Source organism: Elephantulus edwardii, unplaced genomic scaffold (genome assembly GCF_000299155.1).
Source record: "Elephantulus edwardii isolate Elephantulus edwardi_28Jun2011 unplaced genomic scaffold, EleEdw1.0 scaffold00133, whole genome shotgun sequence".
Taxonomy (NCBI): domain Eukaryota; kingdom Metazoa; phylum Chordata; class Mammalia; order Macroscelidea; family Macroscelididae; genus Elephantulus; species Elephantulus edwardii.
The window spans coordinates 8788304-8803859 of record NW_006399883.1 but is presented as its reverse complement, the minus strand read 5'-3'; the positions used below and the strand labels follow the sequence as shown (position 1 = coordinate 8803859).

At 47.4% G+C, this 15556-nt stretch overlaps 1 protein-coding gene across 1 annotated transcript in view; it reads right to left on the bottom strand.

The window, feature by feature from the left end:
- Window positions 1-15244, bottom strand: part of PDXK (pyridoxal (pyridoxine, vitamin B6) kinase) — a 38306-nt gene extending 23062 nt beyond the window's left edge. The window contains exon 1 of the mRNA XM_006893944.1: window positions 15158-15244. Within this exon, the coding sequence (XP_006894006.1) occupies window positions 15158-15244 (87 nt within the window). The remainder of the gene's footprint in view (window positions 1-15157) is intronic.
- Window positions 15245-15556: the final 312 nt, after the last annotated feature.

Here is a 15556-nt window from a genome sequence, read left to right as displayed (position 1 = left end):
TCTTCCCTGGTCGCCCTACCCCTACCACCACCATCCACTTTCTCTGCTCATCCTTGCTTTGTTCTGTGCCCATGCCATTTCCTATGCCCTCTTTTCCTTTCTTCGCCTGGGCAACAATCAATTGTCCTTCAAGTCTAACCTTAATATTCAAAGCAAGGCACACTTTCTCTGACGTCAGCAGTCAGGAGAGGGGCTGCCTCCGGGAAGGAGACAGGAACAGTGACTGCGGAGCTGGGGCTTCTGGGTGGTCATGGTCTATTTCTTCCTGTGGATGAGGGTTACAGAGGTGTGTTCCCTTTGTGACAATTCACTGGGCTGTATACTCAACTTCAAGGCCGCTCTCAATTGCAAGCCAGTTGATCACTACTTGACACAGATGCTAAAATTGCCATTTTGCCAATTCACCTGCCTGACGTCAGGGCCTCCTATACACAGAATTAAAATTCTAATCAACTCTGCAGGAACAGATTTGAAACAATGATGACACGAATCTTGAAAATCCTCCCATAATGTTCTGCTCCATTGCTTCTTTATGCGTAGATAATTAATCCTTTGGAACATTATCACATGACCAGCTCCCGAGTCCACCTAACTGCACAGGAAAGACGGAGCCAGACTTGGAAGAAAAGACAAAACTGAGGGACTGTGCTTCAAAATGAGAGTCTCTGGCTTCCAAGGGAAGGGGCCTCCAGAGCTGGTTATTAAGCTCTTGTTCAGCTCAAACCCTTTCTACAGTCAGCTCTGTGATACGGAGGCTATCCCCGCTTGGCAGTGGGTCTCTTGGGTACCTTCAATAGAAAGAAAGGCTGGAGGAGGGAGAAGGGGCTGGCTGTGCCTTCCAGTCAGCTTCACCCCAGCTTCTCTTCACCATGGAAGAGCACTTCTTTCTGGAAGTGCTCGCTTTATCAGACATTGACAGTTCCCTTCTCTAGGGACAGTCAAATCCTTTTTGTGGTTTTTCCATAACCTGCAGAATGCCTGGTCATATGCTCCCTACAGATCCCAGCATGGTTCAACCAGGGTCCCTTCCTCTCAGTCTTAAATCCCGATGATTCCAATCTCTGCTCTTTGATTCCACAAATCTAGTGATGTCAGTAGCTTAAAGTTAGTGCTGAGGGGCCAGTAGAAACTCCCACCACCATATCTTTTCATTCTCTTTTAGCTTTCCAACAGCTGATTTAGCAAGGTGTTTATGCTACATTGTCTGTTAAAAGAATTGCTCTGGTTTCCTCTTTTTGGACTAGACCCTGCGTGATGTAGGCTATTTGCCCTCATCTCAAGGGAACCAGAGAAAAACTGATTGTTGGCCCAGATATCAGTGCAATATTCTAGACACACAAGTGTGGTTATATCTGAGTTTTCTTCAATGTTTGCTTCCTGTTCAGTGTGAGGGATAGACCCAGATGTCTGCTCCTCAATGTTCCCCATATCCACTGCTTTGTGGGAGCAGTGCAGAACGTCCCATACACTTTACACACATGACCAACCGTAGTTAAAATAAGAAATCCATTTTAGAAATTTATGAAGTCAGACACCATCAGTCACTATGGTAGCGCCCAGCTTACTCAAGAGGCCTTAGGAAAACATGGAATACACCCAAATGATCCATAAAATTTACAAGAATTGGCAGAAGGTCCTTCAAACATTCCAGGAATCCCGAATAATTTTTACAATTCTCTTAAGTGTAACCAAATACTTCCCACAAAGGTCTAAGTGGCTGGCACAATGTGGACACTGCCACAGTTTAAGAGACTCCCAGGGGACAACAATTGGCTTAGTGAGGAGGACACAGACCCATCCTGTGACATCCTACCTCAAAGTCAGAGGTCCTTCTGTAGGCAGTGTTATCAGAAGGCAACAGAACAGGAACACTTTACAGGATGCCATCGAGGCGCCCAGTGAAAAGATGGACAGATTAGAACAGGCTAGTTTCTGGCAACATTGGGTAACTCTTTTCTTTGCCACTTCAACAACCATATACACATGCAAGAGGGAAAGCAAGGAGTTTCTAAAAATAAGCAAGGTGTGAGTCATCTATTCTGTGGCAAACCTAGTACTGCCCTGCTAGGAGGACCAGTGAAAGCAAGTACCTATTCCAGTAAAGCCACAGCTCCACTGGTAACACCAAGGAAAACTGGGGTTACTGAACAGCTAACTACATAAATGTAATGAATGCTGAGGTGATAAGGACACTCTGCTCCAAGAAGAGCCAGAGATCCAAGGCCAGTCAACACCAGAGGCACTTCCTCTGAGATCTACGAAATGCAGAGGCACACTGCCGACAATTGCAGAGGCAATTGTTAGGTGCCGACAAGCCAAGCATAACTTATAGTGACCCTATGAACAACAGATCTGAACCCTGTCCTGTCCTGCACCATCCTTACCTTCCTTTTCCCTGACACACTTGAGCCCACTGGGCAGCCACTGTGTCAATCCATCTCACTGAGGGTCTCTAGTCAGCCCTCTACCTTTCCAAGCATGGTGTCCCACTTGAAGGAATTACTTCTCCTAACAACATTACAAAGACAGAAGAGGAAGAAAAGACCAAAATGGATGTCAGAAGAAACTCTGAATATTGCACTGGAGCACAGAGAAGCCAAAGCACAAGGAAGAATTTAAGATACTAAAGAGCTGAACAGAAGATTTCAAAAGGCAGCGTGGAATGACAAAGCAAAATATTACAATGAAGTCCAGGCTGGGCTTAGAAGGGGTCGTGGTACTAGGGATATTGTAGCTAATGATAGATGGATCTTAGCTGAAAGCAGGGGATACCAGAAGAATCTGTTTCATTGATTATGCAAAGGCGTTTTACTGTGAGGATCATAACAAACTGTGGCTGACTCTGAGAAGAATGGGAATCCCAGAACACTTGATCGTGCTAATGTGGAACCTATACTTGGACCAAGAGGCAGTTGTCAGAACAGAGCAAGGAAACACTGCATGGTTCAAAATTGGGAAGGGCATACGTCGGGGATGTGTCCTCTCTCCATACCTTTTCAACCTGTATGCAGAACAGATTATCTGGGAGGCTGGGCTCTATGAGGAGAAATGTGGCATCAGGATTGGTGGAAGATCTATCAACAATCTGCGTTATGCAGATGACACAACCCTGCTTGCTGAAACTGAGGGGGACCTGAAGCACTTGCTGCAGAGGGTCAAGCACTGCAGCCTCCAATATGGATTGAGGCTAAATGTCAAGAAGACAAAGATTCTCACCACTGGGCCAATTGGCAGCAACAGGATGGATGGTGAAGAGATTGAGATTATTCTCAGCTTTAGTTTGCTTGGTTCCACAGTCACTCTTGGCACCAGTAGCCAGGAAATTAAAAGACGTATTGCAATGGGAACATCTGCTGTTAGGGGCCTCTCCAAAGTACTGAAGAGCAACAGTGTCACTCTGGAGACTAAAGTGCGTCTGATGCAGGCCATGGTCTTTGCAATCACTTGTTATGCAGAGAGTTGGACAATGACTAGGGAGGATAGGAGAACTGATGCCTTTGAGCTGTGGTGCTGAAGAGTATTGAGGGTACCAAGAACTGCTAAAAAAACAAACAGGTTCATCCTTGAGAAGGTTAAACCGGGCTGCTCCTTTGAAGCGAGGATTCCGAGTCTTCGTCTGACATACTTTGGACATGTTGCAAGGAGGGACCGGTCCTTGGAGAGAGACATCATGCTTGGGAGGGTGGAGGGAAGGTGCAAGAAAGGAAGACCCCTCTATGAGGTGGATTGATTCAGTGACTGGGGTAATTGGGATGGGTGTGTTGGAGACAGTGAGATTGGCACAGGATAGAGCAGGGCTTAGGGCTGTTGTACATAGAGTTGCTATGAGTCACAAGCAACTTTTGGCAGGCTATGGGATATTCAGTACTCTAACATCAGAGCTCAAAGATACCAATTCTTCTGTCATTTCTTATTCATTGTCCGGCTCAAATGCATAGCAAGTAATAGAAAAGACCATGGCCTGATTGAAAAGACAATAGATTGAATTAGATGCACCTTATTCTTCAAAATTATGTAATTGCTCAGTACTTTGGAGATGCCCATGATAAAGGACTTGCCCAATGCAATATGTATTCTGATCTCCTGACTGCCGGTATCAAAGGTGCTGATTGGGAATCCTGTTGTTATGTGCCATCGAGTCGCTTGCGACTCATAGCAACCCTATGTACAAGAGCTCTATACACTCTTCTATCCTGTGCCAACCTAGCCATCTCAAACGCACTTATTCCCACCTCTCCAGTCACAGAAATCGATCCATCTCAAAGGTCTTCCTCTCCTACGCCGCCCCTCCACTTTGCCAAACATGATGTCCCTGTCCAAGGACCAGTCCCTCCTTGCAACATGCCCAAAATATGTCAGACGAAGCTTCAGAATCCTTGACTCCTTGGGAATCCTAGTAAGATGAAATTGCTGAAAATTTCAATCTTTTTCTCCATCTATCACGATGTTGCCCTTCTGTCCAGTGGTGAGGATTTTTGTGTACTTAATGTTGAGATGCATCTATATTGAAGGCTGTAGTCTTTGATCATCTTCAGCAAGCATTAAAAGTTCTCACTATCAGCTGCAAAGCTGTAGCATAACAGTTGTTGAATCCTCCTCCAATCTTGATGCCACTTTCTTCATCTTAAATTTTTTGCTCAGCAAACAGATTGAATAGATATAGGAAAAGGATACAACCTTGATATGTACCTTCTGATTTTAAAACATACCGTGTTACCTTGCTCTGTTCAGACAACAGTTTCTTGGTCGAGATATAATTTTCATATGAGTATAATTCAGTGTTCTGGGATTCCCATTCTTAACATAAATCATAGATTATTGTTATGATCCACAGTCAAATGCCTTTGTCAATAAAACATAGACATTCTGCTGGTATTCTCTGCTTGCAGCCAGGATCCATCTGACATCAGCAATGATATTCCCGGTGCCATGACCAGTTTTAAAGCCAGTGTGAACCTTTGACAGTTTTCTTTTAATGCACTGTTCTAGTCACTTTTGGATGATTTTCAGCACTATTTTGCTTGTATGTGGCAGGTGCCTCCGTCACTTGTTGGATGAAGAGATGTGTAGATACACCTTATGCAGGTCATATAGACACATATGTGGTTTAGTTAAGTGTGCTGTATGCAGGAAGTGTGCGCCATATTACAGGCAGCATGGACATATACACTATATACAGTAACATGGATGTGTGTACCATGTATACGCAATGTAGATACATTTATCACATAACAGCAGTGTTACAACAGACGACACACATAGGCAGGTAGGCATGCACACTGCAGATGAGCAGCACAGGCGAATGCGCCATATACAGGAAACGCACAAGTCTGTACCAAATACAGGAAGCACAGACGTGTGGCTATATACAGGAAGTGCTTGCTTCTTGCCAAGGGAGGAAGCTGTTCAGGCCTCCTCACACAGCGTAGTCCAAGTAACGCCAGCAGAGAGCATGCCAGTGAAATGGTTCGGAAATAGTTCCAATTTCCTACCCCCACAATCTGACATATACAATGTGCTAAGGGAAACATCTGGAATAATTAGCGCACATGTGCACTTGGGGAGAATGTGTTCAAAAGCTCATTAGTCGTCCTGCAATAAAGGGCAGGCACTAAAGATGCAATAAAGCTCTGTTCTGGTTCTTCCTCACAGCTGCCATATCCTCCCCACACCAGCCCTAGCCTCTTGACACCCGCTGCCCAGATTTCATTCCACCTCTGAGGCCAAGAGTGTACAACCTGAGGACAACCTCCCATGTCCCGGGGGTGGCACATCTCCCAGCACCAGCACCCGCCCCCGCAGCAGCAGTGAGACACAGTCATTAGCTCGGCAGCGTCAGCGGAGCCCTCATTCAGGGGGAAAAGTAAGTTCAGGAGCAGCAGGGGTTGGAGGAATATTCCACCCTGACAGCCTCGTTCCATGGGGCAGTGGTGGGCAGTAGGGTCTGGGATGTTACCCACCTGAAAGATACATCTCTATGGCTCATTTTGCAAGACTATAAGCCACTTTCATGAAAATCTCAGAAGAGGGAACTGGAGAGTGTCACACCAGATTGTCACGCTGACCACTCCTGGAGCAGCGGGCCCACTGTTCTAATCCTACAGCTCAGTCTCACATCCCCCTTCTTCTGGTCTCTGGCTTGACTTCTGCTGGAGACAGCTCTGCCTGCTCCAATTGTTCCCCTGCCTCCCAGCTCTCCGTATGTCCCACTGGCACCTCCACACTCAGTTGGTGTCGCAGTCTCCACCATTTCTCTGACTTGACACTCCCTCTCTCTCCCCTGGATCCCTCAGCCCTACTCCTAGCACACAGTTGCCCAAGCTGCCAAACACTTGGCAGGAACTGAGCCTCACTGAACAGCCCTCCTTTCAAGCTCCTGGTGGCACCTATGTTGATGATGGACTTCTGACCGTGTAACTTACCCAACCCTCCTTCTTCCGGTTTCATGAGGACACTGGGCCTCATTCACACCTGGCCTTCTGCCTGGACACTCTTCCCTGTGAGTCAGCCAGAGCTCACCAAGTGGAAAGCGTCACGGAGAAATCACCTTTGTCCTGACCTGGCTGGCTGCTTCCCCTGTCCCTGTGCCAACCCTTCCTGGTACTTCCTGGTCTGACTTTATGTAGAGAAAAGGAGCTCTCCTGGCCAGTTGTCTACTGCTGTACTCCTAGGATCTGACTCACAAGCCAACATGGTCCTCAATAGATACTTGACTGATTTCAGACATGGAAGGTACAGTCGAGGACAAAACAGATGAAACCAGTGCTCACAGGAAGCCAGCATTAGGCAGGGAGTCGGTCAGCACCACAGAAAGAATTATCAGGAAAGGAAGAACTGAAGCTCTGGCCTCAGCGGGATCTCAGCAGAGCATGGTCTCCGATATTCTGACACCTGCAATCCTATGCAGGCCTTGCCAACTAAGCTTCCACTCAGAGCCTCTTGTTAGCAGGAAGTGAGACTGCCTGCAACCAGGCCTTGTGATAAAGGGAAATGCTTAATATAACCCTTCAAGCCGTGTAAATAGAGCCCTGGTGGCACAACGGTCAAGTACTTGGCTGCTAACCAAAATGTCAGCAGTTCAAATTCGCCAAGAGCTCCGCAAGAGAAAAGGCCTGGCAATCTATTCCTTTCTCTCTCTCTCTCCCTCTCTCTCCCTCTCTCTCTCTCTCCCTCTCTCCCTCTCTCCCTCCCTCCCTCTCCCTCTCTCTCTCTCATTACTGTCACACTGGAACCACCTCAGTTGACCCTTCAGCCAGTTTTCAAAGGTAGTAAATGGCATGGGAGGATACTGTCCATCTCTCTGCCAAGGACCTGCTGGTGGATGGAACTTTTGAATTAGTAGCACAACTCCCTGCAGATGCTCCCCACCCCATGAAAAGATTACATCCTCGGAAGCCCTACAGGCAGCTCCTATAGCGTAGAGAAGAGTCAGAATGACTTGATAGAATACAACAACAGCTAAACATTATTGTAAAACCAGTGAGATCTGTGTGGACATACAGGGAGGGCAGGAAGTGTGGCTGCGGGTGAGAAGAGGGGAAAGGGGAAAATCACAGGATTGAAGAGTCCAGTGGGTGGAGGGAGGGAGAGGGGGAAATTATACATGAATGAAACATATTTCTTTTAAAAAAAATACTGACTTGCAAATAAATTGAATTCAGAGATTGATTCAACAAGCATCTCTTTTTTTTTATTGAGATTTTAATGAAAGTTTGTCAAGAACTTGGATTTCCATTCATTCATTGTTGCACATTTTCCTCCCTGCCTCCCTTCACCCCCTAGTTTGCTTTTTTCTTTGGAAAAAATATTCTTTTATTGCTATACAGTCCCATCCCCTCCAAGTCCACTTTACTATGCAGCTTGCTCCAGACTTTTGTCATGCCAATAATACCTAATCACATATCCCTTTATACAGTTTGCTCCCTCATCTGTTTCAATGCCGTGTACATTGTTTATCCCCTCCTTTCTTAGTTTACCCCCTACCCCCATGTCAGTCCTGTTGTATAACAGTGGCATTATGCACTATTTATCTTTTTGTGATGGAGATATTTCACTCAGCATAATGTCCTCCAGGGTCACCCATTTTGTAGAATATTTCATGAGTTCCCTGCTTTTCAGTGCTGCATAATATTCCACCGTGTGAATATACCATAGCTTTTCTATCCATTTGTTTGTTGATGGGCACTTGGGTTGTTTCCAACTCTTTGCTATTGTGAACAAAGCAGCAATGAATGGGTGTGCATATATCTGCTTGGGTGGCAGCTCTGATTTCTTTAGAGTGAACAAGTCTCTCAGTGCAAATAAGGCACATGAACTCTTGGGAAGGGTGACTTAGTTCATGGCCTTCCTAGGGAAGGTCATCTGGCCTTGAAACAGATGAGGAATCAGCTTCCTTTTTTTAGAGGGAGACAGAGCAAGAAAGGGGTATTAACACTGAAGAAAGAGTAAAAAGGCAGCACAGAAGAGTGACAATAGTGTAGATGGCAGGAACCAGGAGACTGGCTTCAGATGGCTGCAGTGGGACTCATGGATCCACAATCTACAGAGCCAAGAGCAGTAATAGGTGCCTAAGACCACAAGCTGTCCTGATTGAAGAACTGTATCCTGACTTGTTCCTGTTACTCCCACGCTGATCCTGCACAGGAGTCAAGTAACCTGTCACTTCTACAACAAATTATAGGTAAGTAAAGTTCGTGAGTTCTATGTCACAGTGAACTATGGAACCCAGAGACGGAAGGAAGACACTGAGGGGTGGAGGAAGACTTGGTCTTAGAGGATAGAGTGGTACAGCTGTTTGGAGAAATTGGGCATTTGGAACCACTTTAATCTCCACCTTATAGAAATCAACTTTGTGCTGATTCTTATTTGGAAAATTATTCATTTACCCCCGGATACAGCAAACACACAGCAACTGGCATGGTCTCTTCCCCTGCAGTTGATATAATGAATGCACCAGCTGAGTAAGATGGATTTTCTTGGATTTCCCTGAATATAGGAAGATTCTGATTAGTCACAGGGAGAGCAAACTGGGTAAGGAGCTGCCAGAAGTCTGTTGGTCCAACAAGCAGATGTCCTGTTCTCGAACATGACATCACTAGAGTCTGCATTCTCCCTCTCACAATGGTTGGTAGGAGCCAGGTCACCGGCACAAGGAGGAGCTTGTGGTCTCAGTGGCCCTAGGTCAGCTCCAGGGATCACTTGTCTTTGTTGTCATCATCCTGGGCACCTGGGGCTTAGCTTAAGCAGCACTGGGTGCATGGCTTCCAGAGCAGGGAACATGTGAAGATGTCATTAGCCATGATGTAGGGGCACAGTGGGAGTATTCCCCAGACCTGAGGCAATATTTGAGCTAGTCTGAGGAGTACAAGGTCCAGTGGCAAGCAGACACTGACCATTTTTATTTGTTAAACTAAACTTATTCAGGGAGCTGTAGTGGCTTAGTGGTAAGGAGTTACACTGTACTAACTCAAAGGCTCAAGGTTTTTTGTTTTTTTTTCCATTATTTTATTATTTGTGTATACCGTCAAATCAGATCTGACTGGTACAGGAGGAGATTGTCCCTCCTTCCCCAGCAGAGCATCTGGTGGATTCGAACTGTATGCCTGTGGGATTGTAGTGCAGCTTCTTGCCACTAGGCCACCAGAGCTCCCCTGACAATCTTCTGTGCAATTATTGCTGTACGTGGCACTGAACTGACTACCCTCTATTGAGCCAACCTCACCATCTCTGACACACCTGACCCTATTGCCACAGTCACTGGGTCAATCTTACAGCCTCTGAAGAGATACTGGAGGGTCGGCTATAAATAAGTATATAACAATAAACTATTATTCAATTTTCAGATGACTTCAGGGAATATTTTTGGGTTAGTGTTTAAAGATTAACTCAGGAGAATAATTTCAGGGTTTCATCCAACCCTCATAACCATATAAAGTCCAGTACAGGAAAGTCTGAAATTCTGTTCTACACTGCCCTCCTTTTGATCAGGATTCTTCTATGGAATTGTTGATAAAAATGTTCAGTATGGTCACCTGGCACCTTCCAGTTTTTCTTGTTTCACAGCTAACAAGGCAGTTGTTTATGCATGTAATTAACAACACATTCCATATCCCTTTTATTCCTGCCTCTTTTTTCCTTCTAGTAAATGGAGACTAATTGCTATGCCTTTGAGTGCTGTGTCCAAGCTTTTAAGACCTCAGGCACTACAGAATGAACTAGGACACAGAATAGAAGCAATAAGCTCATTACCTGGCCAATTAACTAGGGTGTTTCATGAAACCAAGACTCTTCAGTTCTGGGTCTGAGTCAGAACTGACTTGATAGTGTTTGAGTAAACTTTCAAATCAAGAAACAAATCCCATGAGGTATTTGGTCATATAAAAGAAGCCTCAGCAGTCACTGTGTGTGTATGTATGTGTGTGATTTTTGTAAATATCTCTATCACAACTTTTGCCAATTCAACTTTTTCCATGTATACAACTTACTGACAGCAATTACAGAATTCAGCGGGTGCAACCCCACCCCTTAATTGATACAATGATCCCATCATCATTAATTTCCATTTTCTCCCTCACTTTTGCCCCTGGTAATCACTCACTAATAAACTCTGCTCTGTACACAGTTGCCTTATTTATATAATTTTTCATCCGAGAGCTGCTGGCTGACTGGGGAGGCACTGGTCCCTGGCTGCTGCTTTGAATTCCAAAAGGTTGGTTTGATCCTATCTCCACTTGGCCTTCCTTTAACTTCTAAACTTTAAAATTTCTCCCAAGATGCCTTCTAACCTGTAGTGAACTGAGCAATCCCCCTCCTGTGACTGTGATAGGAACATGTGAGGCCACCAGAATCTGGGAGCGCATCCTTCCCTGGACACAAGGAGCACCTGGATCTGCTTACATTTTTATTTCAGACTTCTGGCCTCCAGAACTGTGAGAATAAATGTCTGTTGTTATAAGGCACCAGTTTGTGCTACTTTGTTCTGTAGTCTCAAGAAACAGAGACATAATCCTAGATCTCATGTGCCTTACTTTCTAGTTTCTAAATGGGCATCAAACTAGCTGTTGGGAGGATTCCAGGATCTCTACCTAGAATTGTGCCCATGGAAAACAGGAGGAATAGCTATACCCTCATACCAGGCAGAGTGCAGAGATACATTCAGGCAGGCTCCCCACCCTGGAAGAAGTTTCCGTTTCCACAACTTCACTTGTATTTGGAGGTTGTGCATGCCTCACCCTATTACTCCGATTCTCTTTTTCCACCATCTAAAATGAAGCATAGCAGTAGGAAGTCCTGGCCCTGCACAAGGAGGCATCCACTATGCCTGCACCATGTGAGCTGTGTGTGTCCTTCCTTGGCCTCTTCCTCTCCTTGCACTCCTCAACCCTTGGAGGTGGGTAAGGAGAAACATGGGTACAAATGCTAAAACTGACCTCCTTCACTTCCCTGCTGTTGCAGATCATATTATTCCAATTACCTAAAATGTACTTTGGACTTGAGACTGGAAACAGACTCCAGAAACAGGGTCAGAGTTTGGCTCCTTTCTCTTTTGCACGGCATCATTCTCTGACCAGGAGAGGCAGCTGAGGCCTATCTTGGCCTGAGACTCAAGCTCCAATGAGGGCTGATCCATGGCCAAGCTCCTAGGGGGCCCTATGAGGAATAGGAAACTCCCTATGCCGGGCAAGATGGGCTGGGAATTTTGACTCAAATGGTTATGTTATGAGCTCCAGCACCATCTTCCTGCCAAGAGGAATGGCTCTTGTTTTGCAAATGACCTTAGTCCAGTCCAGAATTTAGGGTCAAGTCTCAGCTTGGTTTCTAGGAGAAGCAGAAGTCCCCTTCAAGGCCCCACTCCTCTTATGTCTGGTCAGTCCCACCAAGCCACCCACTAGGCATTTCCCAGTCATGTCCAGGGTAATGTAGAGCTGCATCTTTGGGCCATAGGTAGATCCTATGATCACCCTCACTCCCAATTCTCCTTTCTCACACTGAGCTGTGTCAAACTCCTGTCCTCCTACACAGTGAAGAAACAAATTTCTGAGCTTACAAGCTACCCAGCTTGTGGGACTTTGTTATGCCGCTGAAATAAGCACTGCATAATCTTTGCACATTAACTCTGCAGGGGCTCAGTGGGTGTGGCCAGACCAAATACCTAGAAAAGTCAACACCGAGTAGTTAAGATGAGAGGGTCCAGGGAACATTTCTGGGAGGTGTTCCAGTTAAGGTCCAGATTTGGAAAGAGTATGAACACAAGAGCTGCACAGTGAATAAGGATGACAGAAGAATTAATTCCTTTGAGTTGTGGTGCTGGAGAAGAGTACTGAATATTCCACGTACTGAACAGTTATGTCATGAAAAAGGTGCAGCTGGAGTGCTCCTTGGCGCTGAGGATGGCAAAGCTTCATCTCTCATATTTTGGATGTGTTGCTAGGAGAAGGTCAGAGTTTGGAAAAGGTTATGCTTGGAAGGGTGGAGGATCAGCGAAGGAGTGGAAGATTCTCATCGAGATGGACTGACACGGTGACTTCAGCAACCGTGACTTCAGCAATGGACCCAAGTGTATAAAAAATGATGAGGATGACACAGGATAGGACAGGATTCAGATCTGTTGTTTACAGAGTCAACATAAGTCATACTTAGACAGCACAAAGGATATCTATAAGGAAGTAGGTGTTTAATCTACAGCCGTGCCATCCAAATCAGCCTGAGATGGCCCCAGTGACACTCCAGGGCCATTCTATCTTCATTTCTGATCTTCCTGCATGTGAAAAGGGCGCACACATGGCAATCCTCATTTTCAGATAGTCTGCTCCTCCCAGATACTTGAGAAAATTATTTTTCTGTTTGTATTCCCCATCTGCCTTGGTCCTGAAATGGTTCTGAGAAGGAAGTATCACCCCATTTTACAGAAGAGATTACTGAGTATCTCAAGGGCTAAATGTAAGGTTATGCTTCTCCTTCCTATTAACCCCTCCCCTCCGCCTAACCATGTTCTTCTGAATCTCACAAATCTTTTGGGGAGGGGATGCAGCAATGGGTCACACAGAGGAGTCACCTCCAGCCAGGGATTGGCAGGAACCAAGCAACTCAGAAGGGAGGTGATCACAAGCACCCCCGCCCACCTTGTCTCTCTGCCTCCACAAGCAAGACCTCATGGCAATTCCTAGTGATGCTCAGATTTGTAGTTCTACTGAGTGTGTCTGCTCACAGATACGGATGCTAGGCCCTAAAGAACCACAACTCTGTCTTATAGAAGCACTTTCCCAGATGAGCAGTTGAGATGCCACCCCGAATAATTAGAATACAGCAGTCTTAGGGTGGATGAAGGGCATGTGGCTGAAGCTCAGGAGCATAGCTGAAGTGAGGAGAATGGGAATGGTGCCTAGTGGAGGTCAAGCAAGGAACAGAAATAGATGAATGGGGAAAAGGGCCTGACCAAGGGCGGGCTGGGCTGTTCCTGCCTTGCTTCCTGAAACTGCTTTAAGTGCTTCACCTGGTTCTGTGCCGTCTGGCTCTCTAGCTTCAGGGATCCTGCATTTTTCTCCCTAAACACAATCCTCCCTCAGCACCTTTGCCACCCAAGGACGCCTATCTCCCATGCCCGCCCCCAGGCTGAGGGTGGGTAGTCCATAGGGAAAGTTAAGAGATTAGACCAAAGAGCAGCCCCAGGAGCTGGCTGGAGTGAGCACTCTAGGATGAGGCAGCACGTGCAGAGTGCTGAACCCTACTGACATGTATCTAGAAGTCAGTATTGGCAGTGCCACTTTGGGCCTGAGTGCTCATATTTTCTACTTGAATGCTCTGCTCCTGCCATTTCCTCCTCCAGCATGCCTGCCTTATTTCAGACTTCAGATTCTCCCAGGTGAGGCTCAAGCCCTCCAGGTCTCCTGCTCACTATGGACATGGCTTTGCTCACAACTGTGCCCTAATCCTGGCTCCTCACCACACTCAGGGGCTGCCATCCTATAGATGCAGGTGGCACTGGGAACAATCATACCGAGCAAGGGCCTTGAGGGTTGTCACATTTGCTTCTGAACACGGCCAGAGATGGCAGTCCAGGAGAGCCAGCCAGCCCTTCTGTTAAAACCACAAGTCAAGGGGGTACCCATCACCTGGTGCCATCCTGAACCAGCATATGGTCTACTGCACCTAGAGCCTACCAAGAGTCACCCAGCCAGAACGTCTGGCTGCAGATAGGAAGCAGTCTGGGAATGGCCCTCCTGAGATCACCACAAGACAGAAGGCTCCTGGGACCAGCTACTGAAAACATTTTAAAAAGTAGCTTCTAAACCAAAACCCAAGCTTGAATCTAAGACATCGTTAGGGCTCAACTGAGGGCAAGCCGTAGAATGACACTTCTCCACCCAATACCCCAAGTATCCCATGCCACTCCTTCCCTTTGACCATCTCCTAAATGGTCAAGGGAGCCATGGGTCCCAGCATGGGGATTCCACCCAAATCTATCGCGTGGCCTGTCTTCCCCTTTTGACCTTATACAGTTGTCTTCCTCCTTCTCCAGAAAATATTTCCCACCCAGAAGGACCCAGCGACAGAATCCTGGGTCCATTCAACTAAGTACCGACACTAGTCACCTCACAGACACCTGGCCTATATTCACCTCTTCCTCCTCCACTTCTGGTCATCGAGGCTCCTCCCTAGAGTACTCTGCACTCTGACCAAGGCAGAGTCTTACTTTCATGACCTGATGCCAAATTTTCTCAGCTTTAGAAGGTGCAGGGGGCAGAGTGCGCCACTGGGCTTCGTCCTCCCGAAGAGCCCCCTCCCCCAGGACTCTGCCCACTCTGACGAGGGTACCCAGGGCCAGAGTCCCTCCTGGCCCAAGAGTGACGATCCCCCACCCTACCTTGCAAGGCCGACCACAGGGGAGGCTGAGTCCTGGGCGCGCCTGCTCCGTGGTCCTGGGGGGCCTGTCCCCTCCAGTCGGCCGCGTCACGCACCACTGGGATCGCCTGGGCTACAGGGTGCCCCGCCGGTCCCCGCTCTGAGCACTGCACTTTCCTGGCCCTGGGTGTTTGTAGCCCCGCGCTCTGGACGGGAAGTGGGGCTCAGCGGCTTGGCCAAGGTCATGCTCCCGAAGCGGCCGCTGCGGCCACTACACTGGGAAAAGCCGGGGCACGTTTATATAACCCGCACGTACCTGCAGTGGGAAGGTGGCGGAGCGGTTTCCCACGTAGCCGTGGACAACATGGCTCTGGATGGAGAGCACTCGGCACTCTTGCTCCATGCCTGGTGTAGCGCGCGGCGCAAGGCTGAGGGACGGCAGGGGCGGGCGGCTCACAGCGCCGCCGCTGTTGGCTCGGTTTGGCTCGGCTCTGGCAGGCTCAGCGAAAACGACTGTAAGAACGACAGGCCGTCTCCCTCTGACATCAGCGCGCCTCCGAGGCGCGAGCTTATACAGAGCGCCGGGGCGGGGCTATGTCTTGGGTGGGGCCTAAAATGGTCACACCCACGCGCAGACCCCGCCTCTCTCGATGCCTCCAGTGTGGGAGGGAAAACAAGGGCGCAGAGCCTCTCGCGAGTCCACCCGCCTCGCCTC